This window comes from Gadus morhua, chromosome 17 (genome assembly GCF_902167405.1).
Source record: "Gadus morhua chromosome 17, gadMor3.0, whole genome shotgun sequence".
NCBI classification, from domain to species: domain Eukaryota; kingdom Metazoa; phylum Chordata; class Actinopteri; order Gadiformes; family Gadidae; genus Gadus; species Gadus morhua.
In genome coordinates, this window is record NC_044064.1 from 16,185,059 (window position 1) to 16,202,318 (window position 17,260).

A 17,260-nucleotide genomic window follows, 5' to 3' on the forward strand; every position below is an offset into this window, starting at 1 on the left:
TGTTTTGTAGCTGGTCCTATCTTGATTGTAGAAATTATAAAAGTAAAGGAAATTTAAATCGATGAAAATATATCTTTTCAAATAGAATACGGATAAAACATCTTACTTCCGATAATTTAACATTTTACCTGAACTTCAAAGCTGACATGACTAGGATGTTGCCATGGAAACGCCAGTCAACATCCATGAAAGGATGCTTGCTGTGCCTTGGGATTCCGTCACATGGACATGTTAGTAGGCCGGAAAAATGCGGTCAGAGGGTTTACCGAGGAGTGTGGGTAGAATAGAATCCAGCAAAAGTATTCTGACATGCTCAATCAAAGCAAGCATGCTAGCCATGACCCTGCTATCAACCTGCTACCCAAAATGCTAGATCAACCAGCCTTATAGGGGCGCACACTTGAAGTTACCTGTACCCCATTAGACATCAGTCTAATGTGCGTCTTGGGGCGCACTCACATTTGGCTAAGTATGAAAACATACCCTGTAGAGTACTCAAGTACGATTGTCCCCCCCCCCCCCCCCCCCCCGCTGTGCCGCTGGCCTGTGCTCACACTAGGCAATCTCAACTGGGCCCGAGTACGGACGACTCTTGTACATACGTCATCACGTCGTAATACGCGGTAAAGTGCCAACTGGCACTTGACTGACTTTGTTGCTTGTTTGGAGCCGTTCTACTCAGATACAGCCCTCTCTCACTGAGCGTTATTACACTGCCAAATATGCCGTTTTATGCACGCCTTTTTCGCGGCACAGTCCACGCATTTACACTGCCTGAGGTAAATTGCCTGCTTGAGCTAGCACCCCAATTTACCCTCCCGGTCCCTGCACACATTAGCGGTTTATTGGGTTTCATTCTGTTGTAAATGTGATTAGACTGCTCCTCGGTTCCATGGGGGGCTTGGGTAGAGGTGTTGCTGCGCTGTCTCCACACAGACAACCGATATCATCATGAGAAGTACTAACTGGCGAGAAAGCGAAATCCGCGAGCTGCTGAACATGTGAGGGAAGGTGATGCAGTCGTATTAAACAAAGACGTTGAAAGATGGTGCGCAGAGGAACTCTCCTTACGAGGCTTTTGTTGGGATAAAAAACAAGTGTTCAGCAAAATAAAGAATATGTTGGCGTTTTTGCACTTGCAAATAGTTCATCTCGTTTGTAGCCTACACTCAGACGTGAGCTTAGTCTTACATGCGAGTGTCTTTATTCATAAAAAATTAAAAACATTCGGGAGCATGCAAATTATTCTAAAGAGGTCTAGACTCCGTGCGAAGCCCCGCCTTCTCCACTGAACCCACTTGGATTTTTTTATCAAACACTCAATTTCGCTATCGCACCAACGTGAAACCACTCATGAACCGCTTGCCGCCATGTTTATTGTTTAATGGGGTAGAAGGGTCGCATGGACTATCCGTCATCCAGCTCAGGTTGTGCATCCGTGCTTGTGCGCGTATCGGCTCATTAGCATCATAATTAGCAGCCGGAGCACACCTCTCCGATATGTACCCAGGCCATGGAATTGAACTGTACTTGAGAACGGATGGTGTGCTCCCACTAGCCAAATGACCTAGGCTTTAGGGGGCAAATGTAACTGAGTACGGTACAGATGGCCTAGTGTGAGTGCGCCTCAATCAACTAAACGAACTCACTAATTTCACATAATTAGACCGATACTTCGTCAGATAAATACATATACATAAATTACAAACTAATTCTATAAATAAACTACATAGAATATAATATCTTGATACCCCTTCTTACTTTGAACATCCTGTCCCTTACTAGACTGGTTACCCCCAGGCTATTCTGCCGGCGATTTGATTTGCCCTGCAGAAGTGTCTGGAGAAGAGCAATACATTTCTTTGTGCTTCCAATATGTTTTTGCGGGAGCCAATCACCAAGCTGGCTTCTCCCCCTGGCGCGCTATTGGCTTGTTTAACGGAATGACAACAGGGAAGTGACAACAAGCAGCCAATTGCGTACAGAGTCAGTTGAACTAGGCCTGTTGATCACTCTTGTGCTGAGGAAAATGACAGCAGCCTCCCCAGAATAACGTGCAATCTACGATTGAGCTTGGTCTGAGAATAGCCAGGCTAGTCCCTTACAATATTTCCCAGGCCTTTAATAAAACTGATATTACACGGTATTATTGAATATTATCTTGCGTCAAGAAGCTAATATTGTGGAAATTATTATAAGCATAATGTATTATGAATACAATTATAACATGCCTACTAATCACAATTAAACACACCTCCGTTACAAGACAGAAAATCAGCCATGCACACATATTTTTGGGGACTTGGGAACTCATTAGCAACCACCATAGAGCCACTATAGGGAACATATTCACCAGTAATCGAGATTAAACTGCATCATATCAAACCGATGTAAATCGCTTTGCATAAAAGCGTCTGCTAAATGCCCTTATTTTGATTGTATATCGAAAGTCACAAAACCACTTCTCAGTGTTCAAAGAACTGCATGACGAAACATTGACATTTTCAAAAGCAACAAGGATTCTTTTCTGTTCCTGTTCTTACAAAAAAGTTAAGTTAAAGTAAACCCACAACCAGCATATTTTTTGCACTAGCTTTCATTTCTTTTGCAACGCTTTTCTTCCGCTCAAACGTTGACCTGACGGCCAGACAGACTTGTGACTCAAGTCATTTTTATTACAAGACTCAAGCGATTCCGAAGCGTTGGCAGTTGTAGAGCCGTTAATCTAGGGGGGCAGGCTGGGGTCAGTTCTATTAAAGGGGTCGAGTTGAGTACCATTCAACATCATGTGCTTTGGCCGGTGCATTCTAGAATTGGGGTCATAGACAAAGTGAAAGGCAATGTTTATCTGTTTTTACAGGTTAGAATAAAGTATAGTGCACCACCGTACCACGGGACCACCTTTGCACACAGGCATAGTTGACAGTTTAGCAAATAACATTGACCTGACTTTGTGAAATGAACTACACATGTTTGGAAAGACTGACATGTAGAACTTGACTGGGAACACTGATCAATCTGTGCGATGTGAAGATTGAGCCCCTCTCAGTTCCTAGGTGGGAGTCTTTCAGCATTCAAAAATCTCACTAACAGCTGTCTGTCTATTCTGCTTGGCTGTGCAACAGTGTGACGCAAACTAGCCTAGCTCGGCTGGCTGGGCGGCTTGAGTGGAAGGGTTTGTCGACAGTAAAATTATTATCAGCAAAGATATTGGTGATCTGGTCAGGTAGCATTTCGAGAAGCTTGACTGACAGGCAAGGGGCGTAGTTTTTAGTAGGGACAATAGGGATTTGGGCTTATCAACCTCAGCCGTCCAGTGAATTTCTAGCACATCTCACCTGAAATATGAGTCATTATTTGTTAGTTTGCCCTTGTCAAACTAACAAATCAGCCACCATGCAAAAAATTCGAAATAAGTTGAATCAAAAGCTGTTTAAGCTGCCGCCTTTGCTTTGAACCGGTTTGTGCCTGGCTGCCAAGCGATCCAAAAGTATTAAAGGGAGGGGAATAGGGCGTCACCATGGAAAATTTGAACAATGAACATGTCAGTCAGTTTTACAGAGGGCCTAGACCAACTTAGCGCTATAATGGGTTCAAACATCAGACTGTGTACTGCCAGTCAGAGCCCAGTATAAGCACCTTTTGGCGTTGTTTTTATTATTTTTATTACAAAGGTCACTTTGTGTACATGATGAACAACAGGGCTAGCTGCAGGGTTACAGATTCAGAAGAATCACCCACGAGTTGAGAAGAGGTGAGGAGAAAAACGACCACGTTTCACACAAGGGTCAAATGAAGTGGGAGTAGATTTGACAGACCCCATTCCAATTACATTTCAATTTAGTGCAATAAGTAGACACTTTTATCCAAGCGACTTACAATAAGAACAATTGTCAGAAGAAGAGCAACAATATATGGACCATGTGCCAAGCACTAACAATGGCTAGGTTAACCCATTCCCTGTACACAACAAAGATAGCTTGGATAAGACGCTACACAATGCTAAGTACTATTTTTAAGGGCAAGGACGTACAACATAAAATAACTGCATACATTAAGGAAATATTACTTATAATTAGTGCGTAAGAAGGTAGTGGGGGTGGGGTGGGGGGGGGGGGTTGAGTGAGTCTGGAAGTGTGTCTGTCTGGAAGTCTGTGTGTGTCCTGAGGAGCTCTAAACACATAACTGATAGGCAAAAAGGGTGCATTTTAAGAAGGTGGCTACAAACAGTTTTACATATACTCATGTCCCTGATTCTGTAACTCTGTATGCCAGTATATCAACTTTTTTATAATACTCTTATACCACGTAACATCGACAAATACCATGCAACGTGAACATCGAGATATGCATTCGCTCATTGTGCACTCCATGGTGTCTGCAGAGTTTCCTAATAATACCCAGTGGGATTCATTCTCACTGACCTCGTTTCACTTCCTCTTTCAATGATGCACTCCACCCCAGATACATGCATGCGTAGGGTTTTAATCCCTTACCACACACAGAAACAAAAAAAAACAAAACGCCGCTATCTCCACTGAGAAAAGCTTTTTGTGCAGATTTCTGAACTTTTAACCTGCTTATTCAGTCTATTTCAGCATAAAACCGCTTTGATTGCTCCTCAGAGTGCTCCACTTTACTTGGATGGAGTTCTCTTTAATTCAGCAGACTGCAGTGCTCATTCCTCGTCATGAAATTAAACTATTTTGCCCTAACATTGACTGGACACTTTTCCATTTTGGTAAAATGCTTTGGAAGACCAACGGCTGACTGATCGGTAGGATGGTCACCCACGGGCCAGGGAGGCTGGCCTGCTGGCTAACCCCTGAGGAACTCTCTAGTTCAGATATTTCTGAATGGACAAATAGCTGCATTAGAACATTTAAACAGTGCAGGTTTAATATTACAATGAAACCGTTTATCTTACTTGATATAACTAGATTGTGTAATGGAATTCTGAACATCTGCTTAATGTATAAGATAATCTTTTAAATGGAGACTAATTAAGTCTTAAGTGAAAAAAAAACGATGATGCATCGAGAATTGAATCAGATAAAGAATAGGGAATAAGAGGCATATTCTTATGATATAACAGTATTTCATAGATATATGTAAAAAGCTGAGTTGTATAAGTGCTCAATGCTAATGTTGTGCATAAACCTTGCAGCCACCATTTGTGTGCGTGTTTCTGATTAGTCTCTCGCTCTCTCTAACTTCCTGTCTCCCTTGGTCATCTCTCTCTTCCTCTTGTTGGCTGAATACGTGTGTGTGTCGCTGGGTGCTTGGTCTTACTCAGCCCCACCGACGGCTCATGGTGCATACCTCCCCATGGCCCCCGTCCCCTGCCTCATCACCGCCACACTCCTGCTCAGCGTCTGGCTCTGTGGTACGTCTTCTTTCCTCAACTTCAATCTTATTGATCTTAGGTGTCTTTTAAAAAACTGTGCGTTATAGTTTTGTATTGTAGGCCTGCTATATTTTCGCAGCAGAGATCACAGCAGAGATCACAAACCTGGCTGGCTGGCTGCTGTCAGTGACTGAGAGGGGCCCCCTCCAGGGGGATCCCGATAACAGTGCATTGCACTTTACTGCATTGACTATCAAAGGGGTGCTCACACAGTTTGTCGTTGCATTTTATTCATAACTAGTCGTTGTCTTGGGGCCCCAGGCCAGCTCGGGGACCCAAGCAACTGCTTGGTTTGCTTGCCTTCTCGCGAAGGGCCTGGGGACACATATATTCTCTCTGGAAAATGCAATGTGAACAGTTGAATACTAGGCAGCGTTATGAATTTAGGCTTGTAATGTGAACACAACCATGAACCCTAGTGTCAGCCCTCTCATAACGGTGGACATTGAAGGCTTGCTCATTTTCTGCTTTGCTTTGTTGTCTTAGGTGCCAATAGTCCAACATGTCCGAAGCGAATCGATGTGAAAGTTGGAGACAAGGTGGAGATTCCATCATGCTCAACAGCAGGGATCACCGAATCATATTGGAAATACGAAGGGGATAAAATTGTTCAAGATCTCCAAGTCAAACCGTCCCGATTCAAAGAAAGAATTGTCACGAACGACACAACTTATAATTTAATCCTCTCTGGTGTAACTCAGCAAGACTCTGGGACATTTGGATTTTTCTCATCAATGGAAAATAACCAACTTCCAACCGTCTTCTTCAACCTGAGAGTCTATGGTAAAGTACAAACCAGTGGGGCAGATTTATAAGAAAGTTATGCATTGTGATATAAAATGACTAAACAAATGGAGAAGAATCGCTGGAAGAGGAAATGGCGGGGGAGTCACCATGGCACCATGGCATGTCAGTTTTTTGTGTAAAATGTGGTTCCCTTTATACCAATTATGCACCAGGAAAGTGAACAACTGCACACTTTATTCTGCACTATATCCCATGATGCATCTCAGTTGTCCAATTTTGATCAGCCTAGGTTATGGGATATTTACGTTTATTTGGGACTTTACTTTACCAAATCTCTCACGGGACCTCAAAATGGCGGAAAATCGCCAAACCAGCAATAGATTGTGTGATAAGTGTGTGAGTTCCACTTCACGGGTTGCATTAATAGTGCACTATATAGTATTCACTATGGAACAGGGAATGAGGTCACAAGTTAACCATGTCATTTCATATCCAAGTATTTATTCTGTGATTTCTATTAACCAGCTTTAACCCATTAATTTACAGAGTCTAAAATGTCTCTCTCTGTAACAGAGGCCATAACTCGCATCGACGCACGGGAAATAAATTCCACCTGGGATCCTGATGCCAGCAAATGTGAAATTTGGCTTAAGTGCACCGCCTTGCATTCTGAAAGCGGGAACAGCGTCAACTACACCTGGACCATCGGGAATGAAACCAACACGGGTGCTACATTCAGATACGTCACCACAGAGGGCGAGGACACTGGCAAGTGCACCGCTTCCAATCCCGTCAGTGAGAAATCTGCATCGGTACAGGTGGACTGCCGCAACAGCACGCAGGATGGAGGTACGTGTGGAGCGGATATTATCGGTAGTATTCTGTTTTGGAATTACTGTTAGGGCCCTATTTTAACGGTCTGAAACACAAGTGAGAAGCGCCAAGCGCAAGAAGCTTTGTGGGCGGTTCTATGGCGATGTCGCTATTTTACCGACGCAAAAAATTATTCTTGCGCCCGGCGCATATCTAAAAAAGGATGGTCTGAAGCAGTGGCGAAGCTAGACCTCTTTTGGGTGGGCTCAAGCCCACCCAAAACTTGCTTTAGCCCACCCCATCGTTTCGTCCTCAAATCTCATATTCAACCTCTTTCTTTTTACACAAGCAATGAGAGAATGGATGTTGTACACTACAGGCTCAAATGGGCTAGTGAAATCGAGCGCAACCTTCCTGCAGGAATCTCTAACCTCTGATTTGGAGACTCCTGTTTGACAAAACCAAAAATGCAGCACGAGCGCACCTAACATAGTTTTTAGTTATAGTCTGTCAAAAAGGCTAGCTAGCTAGTCTTTATCAGAAAATCCACGATTTCCAGCTGTGTAATAAAATGACCAGGTAATAATAATAATATTCATTTTAAAACCTTGACATAATCTGTCATATGTATTAAAAGATAGTTGACCACAAGGCGATTCTATCTATGCCTCCTCTTGAATTGCCTTATGGATTAGTCGGCAGAGGCTTGTAATGCTGCATAGCATGATAACGTGATAAGGTGCAAGGAGCAGAAAAAGTTGACATGGGTGCTAATATTCAGTTGAAAAAAAACGCTGGCATTATTTTATCAGCTGAGCCAATTTACAAGTACCACATGTTCTATTACTATGAGACTCATGAAAAACGCCCTCAGCTGATAAAAGGTGTCGGGGGGCCGCGAGAAGCAGACGGGACTTAGTGTCTTATTTATTTATTTATTTTAATAAGTTACTGATTTTATTTTAAAGGTCCCATGACATGCTATTTTATGTATTCTTTAATATAGGTATTAGTGGGCAACTAACACAGTATTTAAAGACGTTCCCGAAATTCAGCCGTGGTGCTGAGTTACATCCACTCCGAGCCAGTCACACATTGAGCTTCCCCCAAATGCGCTGTTTTGGTGTCTGTAGCTATGATGCAAATGAGGAGGAGCGAGGCGGGTCAAGGAGGAGGGTGGGGGTGTGGCCCTGAGCAGCTTGCAGCCACGGTACCATGCGCTCTGTTTACAGTGGATGTATCGCAATGGCGAGGCGCACAGCCTTTAGCCGTGTTCTGTAAATGTTTTAGAACACACGGGAGTCCTGGAGCTCTATATCTAAATATTATCATATAGCCTACATAGATATCTATATCATATAATATATATTATCACGGCCATAGCTGTGTGAGCCGATATTATGAATCTCAAACGACCGCGTTGGGTTCTCCGAAATCCTGGTTCTTCAACGTCCTCATCAATGTGAAGTATACTGAACTGCGACAAGGAGGAGAAAGGGATCGTTGCCGGGCAGCGCTTAGGCACCTCCGCCTCCGGCGGTGGTCCCTCAGCGGGTCTCAAGCGGGAGACATTCGCCGCCAACAATCCCTTTCTCCTCCATGTCGTGGTTCATTTTCTTGAGGGAGTCAAAGCCAAAGTTACTTCCCCCCAATTCATTCTCAACCTTGGCTGAGATAACCCCCAATACGAGTCTCGTTGTAGAAATATCAGAGACGAGAGTCCGACGTGTTATGCGCCATCACACCAACAGCAGAACGGTTATCCAAATAACAAGGAAGTGTACAACACTTGCGTTACAGTCCTGGATCTCTATATCTAAATAATATCATATGATACATAGAAATCTATATCATATAATACATAGAAATCTATATCATTTAATACATATTATCACGGCCAAAAGCTGTGTGCGCCTCCAGACGATATTATGAATCACAAACGACTTTGTCGGGTTCTGCGACGTCTCTGGTTCTTCCACTTTCACATCAACCTGAAGTCGACTGAACCGCGCGCTGCCTGCTGCCGGCTGCCCGCTGCCGGGCGATGGTGCCTCGCGGCAACCGGCGGCATGTCGCAGTTCATGCACTTCAGCGGGTCAAAGCCAAAGTTCCTTTCCCCCAATTCCTTCTCAACCATGGCTCAGATAACCCACAATACGAGTCTCGTTGTGGAAATACAAGACACGTCAAAGAACCGACAAGAAACACTTGCGTTACAGTGTGTGTATTCACACACACACACACACACACACACACACACACACACACACACACACACACACACACACACACACACACACACACACGGTCGAGTCTCATTGGCGGGCCAACGTCTCTGGGCGGGCCAGGCAGAGTAAGGGGAGGAGCTGAGATTCTTGGTGACGTCATGAATACAGACATTCCAAATCAGCGCACTTGAGCCTCTGTTTTTTCAAAGGCGAGCAGAACAGCTAGTGCTCGTTTTACACCAAACGCAAGTTTTAGCCATTGGGGGACCATAGGCAGGCTAGGGGAACTCATATTTATGTTAGAAAACCTCATAAAGTGAGATTTTCATGTTATGGGACCTTTAAATAAACATAATAGGGGGTCAGATGTTTTACAATAATTTTGATCTTACAGAGTCATGACAGAGGGACTTGGTGTCTTTATTAATGCTTGAAAGATGAACATATATTATTTTTTTTGAAAGGGAATAAGATGATGAAGCTGACAAGTGACCAATGTTTACTGTTTAAAAATATTTTAAATTAAATGCAAACCCCAGTGAATCATTTTCTCTTGTTTCTCTGTTTTGAGATTCACACAGACTTAGCAGTCTTGTTTAAATGTTACAAATTGAGTTAATACATTGAAGTTGGAAATAGTTTTAAGTAGTTTCAGACGTTATCTCCGCTAATTTTATTAATCTAAATAAATATTAGCAGGTTCTCAATAGTAGACAATTTCAAATCAGGGAGGGCGCCTAGGGGGGGAATGACAGAAAATGATTGAGAATCACTGTTCTAGAACATGTTGTAGGCCTACTTGTTGATTAGCTCACGTTTTTATGGCAATGAAAACGCCCTCAGCTGATAAAATAATGCCATCTTTTGGTTTTTTACTGAAAATTAGCACCCTTTTTTTTGCATCAGACCAACAAGATTTTTTTGCATCAGAAGATTTATAAAAATGTATTGGTCCTTGAAAGTGAGACAACATAGTTTAGTGCTCCCGAAATAGTGGTCTGTTAATCAGTAGCCTAATACTATGTCGCGCCTGTGTGCGTCCATCTGTTTAAACACATGCAAACTAAACACGTAACGCATAATACAGTCCATGGCAATTAACGGGGGGACACATGCATAATATCATTTGTTATATCGTATACGTTTTCTTTGTTTCTCAGTATTTCTGAAGTTGTGGAAGAAAACCTTATTCCATGTGTGAATTAGGCCATATTATTTGGCCACAAACTGAGCCATTTACAGTTTTAAATTCATGTGCATCTGCCTCATCGGAGACTGCAGAACCGCTGTCAAAATATCAACTCGTCAGATTCAAATGCGCTCATGGCTCTTAAAGGGGATGGGAGCTGGCACTCTCATTGTTTTGTTGCACGTTGTGCCCAAACCACATCTACGGGTAATTAGGCTACTTCAGACCAGCCCTTTTTAGATTTGCCCTGGGCGTGAGAGTCATTTTTCGCGCCGGTAAACTAGCGACATCGCCGTAGAACCGCCCACAAAGCTACTTGAGCTTGGCGCTTCTCGCGTTTCAGACCGTTAAAATAGGGCCCTTAGTGTTACATTAGAGTTGAGTGCAACCAATCAGTGAGCTGGACCTGTACACCTATTTAAAGGTTGTATAGGTGATTTGCTTTTTTGGCCATTTTTTGCAAAATTACTTGAAATCCTTATCATAACCCGCTTACAGCCACTGAGTTAGAAGTACTGACATGAAAATTAAACAAGTCAATCATCTGTGGAACGGGCAGGGCTCGAAAAACTCCAGCCAATCATTTCCATTGCCACCGAGTTGCATTGGACAGTAAGTACGTCAATCAAACGGTCGTACTGCACTCCCCCTCCCCCGCGCCCCGCGCGCGACCCCTTCGTGCAGTACTCGTGACCCAGAGCTCGTGACCCAGAGCAAGCTCCTGTTTGTTGTTATCCTGCGGTAGCTACTGGAACTAGTTAATCCACATTTGGACCTAGCAGTAGAAGACAATTTCCATGGCAGACAAGACGCCACCATCCCCACCACCACCACCACCACCAGCAAAGAGAAGGAAAACTCTTTTTCAGAGAGTAATTGATAATAAAAACGCTGAAAGAGAAAAACTGAAATCAAGAATAATCCTAGGCGCTGCTTTCGAACGTTGGCGGCAACTGAAGGACGAGAAGGGTCTAAAAACCGATGCTTGTGTGGCGGTTGACCTAGTTTCAAAGTTTATACTCGGTAATACCGGTGTGGAGACGAGTGTATTACTCGGTGTGAAAATGTCCACACCGCGGCAACCCTAGTGAAAACCAGGACTTCCAATACAATTATATGAAACAAACATACATTTTCTAAAAATAGTAATGATTTATGTGACCGTTTAATGTTTATAACATCTGGTCCAACCATTGCAGCGAGAACGTATTCTCAGCAGGGGGTGCTTGGAAAAAAAAAAACTCTGCACTAGACTCGCAACTCGTTACATTGATAAAAAAAGATGTATAGCAGCGCAGCTCAATTACATCAGTGCATGCGCGGACAGTTGAAAATCGATCGTTCACATCCAGCTGCTCACAGAACAAGTTTAGCGCACCACCGCTACCCTCACACTTTTTCATATAACCTTTTTTCAGCACTAGGTCATATGAGCATTAAATAAATGCTGCGTCTCAAAATGCCTTGGACAGCAGCGAGGATGACTCGCTTTGCCACGGGCCGAAACAGTTCGGAGCGACCACAGCCAGAGCGAACACAGCGGGGCAGAGGAGTGTCAGGGATAGTCTTTGGTGTACACATCAGTACGGCCTATTTGCACTACTGTTTAGTGGCAATGCAGTGTTTTATTCGATGCCTTTTTATTTTCGTATATTATTTCAATGAATACAATTTATTTATTCATAAAAAACGGATCTGGTCTTCAAATCTTTTTTCCAAATATAGGTCGTCTTACAATGGGGTTTGTGTTTATATTCGGACCAATACGGTACAGCGGGCGCTCACATGACGTTAAGCATTTCCTGGTGCATAATGTGACGCTTCAGAACCTAAAATCCCGTTTCTCCCCGTTGACACGACAACACATAACCGGCGTTTTCAGAAATCTCCACTTTGGCCGGAGTTTTTAGAAATGATCGTTTTCTGTGATAAGACAGGGCCTCGGACAGGGGGTGTTGCAGCACCCCCAGCACTCCTACTTCCCGCGGTACTGGGTGCAACTTACAGCTGAATGTAGTGCCATGTTGTTAAACGAAAACCTACGCTAGCCTGGCTCGCTCTCGCGCATCTCTGTTCGCGCTCGTGCATGATTGCGCGTCCAGGTACTTGGAATGGGTGGAGTCAGAGTCAGCGTTGAAGGAGAGGGGGTAGGACCATTTGAGTTGTGTATTTTCAAAATCTGCTGGCGTTTCGCAAATCACCTACCCAACCTTTAACAAAGGGTCACATGGAGTCTAGAAGATGCAGTCAAGAGAAGTCAAGAATAGAGGTCCTGATAGAATAAATGGGAAAATTCTTATACCAAGCATTTTGGGAAGATTATGGATGGATAGTGCGGTGCCTGAATTTAAAAAACGTATAGAAAATGTATTGTTTTGGTGTCTTAAAATAAAACTAAGGAAAATAAAATGATTGTTACATTGTTAAATAATAAATAATAAATTAGTTAAATTTAACATACACTAATCAAAATCAGGTTTAGAAATTGCCGTATACATTCAACAGCACCATTACTGATTCTTATAAACAAAAAAGTAATTCAGTACAGTGAATATTTGCAGTTTATAATTTGTATTATTAATTACTAATTATTATTTTAAACATGAAAGGTGTCCAAGGACACTTTATACGTGATGTATCCTGTCCAAATAGGATATGAATACTTTCACATTAAAGAGAAAAAATTAAAAATGTATAAAACTGGAATTGAACTGAACTTTGGTACAAATTAGTATCATTAATATCAGTGAATATTACAATAAGACACTCAAGTTATTTAACATCTAGTTATTCCGCCAGCTATGGGATCACTGAGGTCAGACTTAGGGATGTATTTTAGTGCTAAAAAGTCAATAGGAATCCAAGTACAAATGTAGAACAAATTATCTTTTCTTATTTTTAGTGACGAGAGATGTGGATAATCGGTGCTGGTGATAAATAACCTATTTCTCATGAATACAGCAGTTGGCCGCACAGATCAGAGCACTCCAATTCCAAAGATCTGGATCTACATCTCAACTGGGCTGGGAGTACTGGTCCTGGTACTGGTTTTGGTTTTCGTCTGTGGTTTTCGTAGGAGAAATGCAGGTGGGACATGTTATCCGGAAAATTGGAAGAAAACATAAATAAATGGGAAAATAAAGATATGTTTAATTAAGTTTGATTTGGTTATTTGATCCTCTTGTCAATATTATAATCTGTTCATGTTTATTAGGGTCTCTTTCTCAGTGCAAGAGGGTGTCGTTAAATTGGAAAACACATACAGACGAAAGGGAAACCTTCGAAAGTGCCCCTTGAATTTAACAGATTTTAGGGATATTTCTATATATTTAAATTATTTTAAGGCTAATTTATTCAATTCGTGCTTATATTTTAGACTTGCTACTAACCATGTATGTCCAAACGGATAAAAATGTTGTACTCTATTCTGCAGCACCAGAAGTTATGGACACCGTGTACGACAGCATTGAAAATGTTGAACGGAAAGCGGTAAGCGTGGCAGATTTGTTCACGGATACATGGGGCCTATTCTCTACGGACATTAAGGGATGTTTTAACAGAATTACGTTTCTCTAATGTGTGTGACCGTTTGTGTTTGATTTCAAGACCACGTCAAAGGATGAGCTGAGTCTGGGACCACTCTATGAACTGATCCAAAACGTTGAAGCTAAGCCCCCACAGCAGGAGGTGAGAAAACACACTTTTGTTCTTGAGAACAAGGTCCTTGTGATAGCGATAACTGTAGTGAAATGGCTTGTAAAGTCATGTAATACTTTCAGGGTTTCCTTAAAGGACCGATGCTAAAGTAATTGAACTAGTCACCACTCGTGGAGAATCCAGTCTTGAGAAAAGGCAAAGCGTGCATAGTGGTACACATATCCAGGGAGCACACAGGAAGATATGTTTATTTAGAAAAAAAAAGCTACTACTAAATATGTAAAATAAGGAATATTTTGTACAGATCAATGCATATATATTAAGGATTGCATTTAAAAAATGTCTCATTCTGAAATTAGAAATTGCATTGAGTCCTCCATATAATTTACCACCATATTTTCCAACTTGGCTTTGAATTAAATCGTTTTAGAAGCCCTATACTGCGTTCGTTGCAGATTAATTGAAACAAGTAGCTTGACCTCTTCTCTCCCCAACAGAGCAATGGAAACACCATCTATTACACTGTTCAGCAAAGCCGCCTTATGGACCCTCCCTCCTAACAAGAAGACCCCCAGAGCTGCTGCTGGCTCAAGGTGGTTCCTGGAGAAGAAGACGTCCAAATATACAAACCCAAATGAGATTGCAGCATCCTAAAACCAAATGCTTAAGATTTGTTTGTTGGTCATCTGTGTGTGTGTACTGTTTAAAAAAGTCTTTTCTAACTATTCTCTAGTGTCTATATACAGATTGTTGATAAGATTAGCATTTGGGAAATATCACCCACAAATAAAATTTGGGAGCATTCAAACTATCAAATATACCTGCTGACAAACATGCTTAAATTGCCTAAATGCGTCAGCATTTCAAGCATCAAGTTGACTTTATACAACTTTATTCATGACATTGCCTGTTTCTCCCAGATTCAGACTTGGTTTAATTCCAAATTCATCATCTTCTGTGCATAATGTGGCGTTAGCATCTTTCATTGACTTGCAGAGATACAGTAGCCTAGCTCCTCTTCATGTGAGGGAAAATGGCTTAAATCGAATGCCTCCCGCACACTCCCATTCTGGATACACAGTGAAGAATTTGGAATTATGCAACATGTCTGAATCTGGGTAAAGGCAAAGGCCCACCCACTTACAGATATCTCTGTATGCCTTTAAGCTTGTTGAACCATTTGCAGCCAAATGGAAGTTGCTGGAATAAATTGTGAGATAAGAAACAAATATTTTTTAACATTAGGTTTCAAAGAGATGAAAAAAAGATCCATGATATAAAGGTCACACAAATCCACACTATTTTGAAAATGTAATCAAATCAAGAACCCGTCTCGGCCAACCAAAACCCAGGATCTCTGACCAGCTCGTCCACTTGACCGGCCTCCTTTACCTGAAAAACAAAGAAAAAGGGATGTGTCATTTAGAACACACCGCTAACCGCTAGGCTGATGTCACCATCATACCTGTTTGGACACCCTCTGATGTCAATAAATGACTTGTAAGAGTTTATCAATAAATCTTCAGCCTCTCGCACCAGTCTCTGGTAAGCCTGCTCCCAAGTTCAAGTGCAAAGTTCACACTGAACTTTGCACTTGAACTTGTAACTAGCTAGTTTGAAACCTCTGAATTTAAGATGCATCATAACTAGCTCAACATAAATGATGACGTCTCTTTTAGTGACGTTAACATCGTTATCTCGACTAGTCTATATAGAACGATATCAAGGCAAAGAAAAAAGCGCAACTGTCGTCAGCGCTTGCCGATGGGACCCGGGATTGTTGCTCGTCACACGGACAGTTTATCTGCATGCAACCACAGCATGCTCAAACTTGATTGGTTAAGATTACTCAGACTATAAACCGAGACCAGAACGCTTCCAGTATCACAATCTTCATGTGAATACATTTGTTTACAGAGATTATATTCTCTGTGAGGGAAGTGGTGCCCTATTTGAAGGGTTACCTACCAAAAGTCTATTTTAACTCAGAGTGATCTGGAAATTGGTCAGGTGCACCTGATTGACCTGATTGGCCTATAAAAGGAGGTAGACATCCAGGCCCCGTTTACACGAAAGGAAAACGCAGATATTTCCACGCGGTTTGGCCTCTCATTTACACGAAAACGCAGTTTTTGTCACAGAAAACGATCATTTCTAAAAACTCCGGCCAAAGTGGAGATTTCTGAAAACGCCGGTTATGTGTTGTCGTGTCAACGGGGGGAAACAAGGTTTTAGGTTCTGAAGCGTCACATTATGCGCCAGGAAATGCTTAACGTCATATGAGCGCCCTATGTTTACAGTTTGTTTGTTACAGGAAGACGCTCGTGATCTGTATCGACCTCACTCTGACCGTCACTACGGTCTAAAAAGGAATGAGTACATCGTTCTGCCTATCACCGAAACCATATGTCAAAAAACGTCATGCCCATGACCTCCGGAAGCAGAACCTCCTGCGCTTGTAAATAGCATGGATTGCTACCGGTTCGTCCTCTTTACATTGATCGCCTCACCGGACCAGGTAAGACGTTGATCTATTTTTCAGAGCCATAGCACGCAGCCACAAGATCGTAACCCACGGGTACAGGCGCCTTTGTGTCCCTGTTGATCAGTGTGTGGACTGTGTAGTTAACTCTCTTGCGTTAAACGTACAGATCACTTAACGTTGGACTATAAATTGTCTTTTTCGTTTGTTTGGTAGAGCACTAGCGCACCCTAGCCAGCTGTCCGCAGCTGTGCGGTTTGTGTGAGCCCGCTAGGTTGCGTCCGCGCACTGGTGCGGGCCACCGCTGCGCTTTTTAGTTGCTGTTTGTGACCAGACACAAGGCGAGCCTTTGCGACGCATTCGTGCGTGCCTGCCGGCCACCTTGCACTACGGGCAGATTGTTTGTTGCCGGTAGTATATTGTTTGAGTTAAATTCCCAGAGTGAAGTCTCCCTTATTTAAATCTTTCCATTAAGCCAGCTGGTGCATCCGTGCGCTGGCGTGAGCCACTATAATTTGTATTATTGCAGGCACAATATCGTGTCATATACTTTTGATTTGTGGTTAGCTCCTCTACTGCCATTTATTAAATAGCCAGGTAGAGTGGAGATTCTTATTTAAAATAAATAATTATTTATGATTTTGGTGTACTGAATTAGTGTATGCTTTCTGAATTACCAATTAGTGTGCATTGTCATTATTCAGCCAATTACTGTCTTCACCTGGGTGGTCACTCCT

At 42.4% G+C, this 17,260-nt stretch overlaps 1 protein-coding gene across 5 annotated transcripts; it reads left to right on the top strand.

Annotated features, from left to right (window-relative positions):
- Positions 1–4,650: 4,650 nt before the first annotated feature.
- Positions 4,651–15,576, top strand: LOC115529317 (uncharacterized). Of its 5 annotated transcripts, XM_030337942.1 has the most exons (8): positions 4,651–4,777; positions 5,297–5,386; positions 5,894–6,190; positions 6,728–7,003; positions 13,346–13,471; positions 13,818–13,873; positions 13,991–14,071; positions 14,539–15,576. In XM_030337942.1, exons 2-8 carry the CDS (start codon positions 5,329–5,331, stop codon positions 14,599–14,601), a joined length of 957 nt encoding a protein of 318 aa, XP_030193802.1. In that variant the 5' UTR covers positions 4,651–4,777; positions 5,297–5,328; the 3' UTR covers positions 14,602–15,576. The 5 variants fall into 5 exon arrangements, 3 of the variants coding, with proteins under 3 accessions (XP_030193802.1, XP_030193803.1, XP_030193804.1); XR_003973507.1 differs by lacking the exon at positions 4,651–4,777 and having other exon boundaries at positions 5,245–5,386; positions 13,346–13,425; XR_003973508.1 differs by lacking the exon at positions 4,651–4,777 and having other exon boundaries at positions 5,245–5,386; positions 13,349–13,425.
- The last annotated feature ends 1,684 nt before the right edge of the window (positions 15,577–17,260 follow it).

Coding starts and splice junctions, on each gene's coding strand:
- LOC115529317 (XM_030337942.1), top strand. CDS start 5,329: ATGGCCCCCGTCCCCTGCCTCATCACCGCCACACTCCTGCTCAGCGTC. Junction 13,472..13,817: donor TTTTCGTAGGAGAAATGCAG/GTGGGACATGTT, acceptor TCTATTCTGCAG/CACCAGAAGTTATGGACACC. Junction 14,072..14,538: donor CTAAGCCCCCACAGCAGGAG/GTGAGAAAACAC, acceptor TCTCCCCAACAG/AGCAATGGAAACACCATCTA.